At 35.6% G+C, this 2026-nt stretch overlaps 1 protein-coding gene across 1 annotated transcript in view; it reads right to left on the minus strand.

Moving 5' to 3' along the window:
- Nucleotides 1-2026, minus strand: part of LOC106459609 (5'-nucleotidase-like) — an 18768-nt gene that overhangs the window by 6294 nt on the left and 10448 nt on the right. Inside the window, exon 7 of the mRNA XM_013919240.2 lies at nucleotides 246-407. Coding sequence (XP_013774694.1) covers nucleotides 246-407 — 162 coding nt within the window. The remainder of the gene's footprint in view (nucleotides 1-245; nucleotides 408-2026) is intronic.

A 2026-nucleotide genomic window follows, 5' to 3' on the forward strand; every position in this document is an offset into this window, starting at 1 on the left:
CATGTTTGTTGTCTTCATTTTTTGTGTATTCACTGTATTGTATTGAACAAAATGGTTATGCGGCCGCGCTCGTCATTCTCTCAGTTATCTGGCCCGCTGTGAAAAAAAGTTTGACACCTGCTCTAATCTGTCATGTCTAAAGTATGGTGAAGCCCTTATATAGCGTAATGCCAAAATTCTATCTAGACAAACAAGATCTGTGTGAATTATTTGTGTGGCTAAAATTATTTCCCAGCGTGCTTTACCTGATATTTGAAGAAAGCTACCAGGTGGATCCTCAGCATTGACGTCATATTTTTGAACTGAAAATTCCATCACGCCGATCAGGTCTTTACCATACAGTTCCACTATGTCGAAGGTGTTCCCAAAAGGTGCGACCGTCAAAATGTCTTCCAACATAATGTCTCCTAATAAAGATAAAATAAATATTGATGTTAACTTTTGGAAGCTATGGTAACATATGAAATTCACTTGACAAAGGGAAGATTCATTATGTGTATAGACTAGATAGAAAAAGCATGTTATGGACAATTCTAATTTTAATAACAATGCTTGCTAAGCACGTGGATCCGTTAATAATACAAAGAAAGAATTGATTTATTACGTCAGTGAAATAAAAATGTCCAATTTTTTCTAGTAGTATTCTTTTTTTAGGGAAGTAAGAACTGTGTTTTTTTTAATGTGCCATTTTTATAATATTCATTCATCATTATTGATGTTTTGTTTTTCCTGGACTTCTTGTAGACTAGAAGAATAGTTATTACTCCCTCAGCAGACGTTGTCGTGGACTGTAACAAGTACGTGAATTTGACTTGTAAACACGAGACCACCCCAAACTTAACATTGTCTGTCAAAAATGGTACTCGGATCGCAATCTGCGGGTCGCGGGTTCGTATCCCCCGTCACCGAACATGCTCGCCATTTCAGCTGTGGAGGCGTTATAATGTAACGGTCAACCCCACTATTCGTTTGTAAAAGAGTATCCCATTTCTCGGGTTTCATCCACGTAAACTTTCTCACAGGATTGGCATATGATGCAACATAAACGTATTGTATTTTGTACTCAGGCATGTGGGGCATCTTTAGTTTCTCAATGGGTTCAATGTTAGTGTTGTAGTGAATATAAAGTGTTTACATATCATCGTTGGTCTTTCTCTATCTTCACGGGAAAAACGTTCCTTTTTTGCTCTAAGATGGCGAGTTGTAATGAAGCGTTGTAGAAAATACCTGACAAAGCTTGAACATAAAATTAAAACTATCTTTTGTATTTTCAAAAAAAAATCATTTTCTACAACGCTTCATTACAACTCGCCATCTTAGAGCAATAGGACATATTCTAATGGCTCTAAGAAAATAGTGAAGAAATAATAGATGTTCTGACTGGCTTATGATGGAACGAAAAATATGTGAACAGAATTTAAAGAATCTGTCGGCTTACGATGTACAGAGAGGACAGAGTCTATGTTTTATCCAATTATCCAGTACAGAAAGTTGAGATGTTTTCCAATATGGCAGAGAATGATCAATCAACGATAATATAGAAATTCTATATTGGCTACAATACTAACATTGAACCCCCTACAAAAAATATTAAGAAAAAATAACTTTATAATCATATCCAATGGTCAGAACACTACTAAAGATAACCTAACCTCAAATAGAACCACGCCTGAAGAGCTGTTTATATTATACTATGCCAATCCTGTAGGAAAAAGTATGTGGGTGGAACTGGAAAAAAAATGTGTACATCAGTGTTTCTGAACCTAAACATTCATTAAAATGTGGAAGCATAAGAAACTCTGGCCATCATATCAACAAGGATTCTATACACAAAAACAAGAATTGTTGAAAGTACCATAACTAAAAGCCTGTCTAATTTCAACCCCTCCTGCAGTGACTTTAAGCTAAAAAACTTCACCTCTCGTATCAGTTTCGAGGTCATGTACACGTTGAAGAACTGTTTATATTATACTATGCCAATCCTGTGAGAAAAAATATGTGGGTGGAACTGGAAAAAAAATGTGTA

This window comes from Limulus polyphemus, unplaced genomic scaffold (assembly GCF_000517525.1).
Source record: "Limulus polyphemus unplaced genomic scaffold, Limulus_polyphemus-2.1.2 Scaffold636, whole genome shotgun sequence".
Classification (NCBI taxonomy): domain Eukaryota; kingdom Metazoa; phylum Arthropoda; class Merostomata; order Xiphosura; family Limulidae; genus Limulus; species Limulus polyphemus.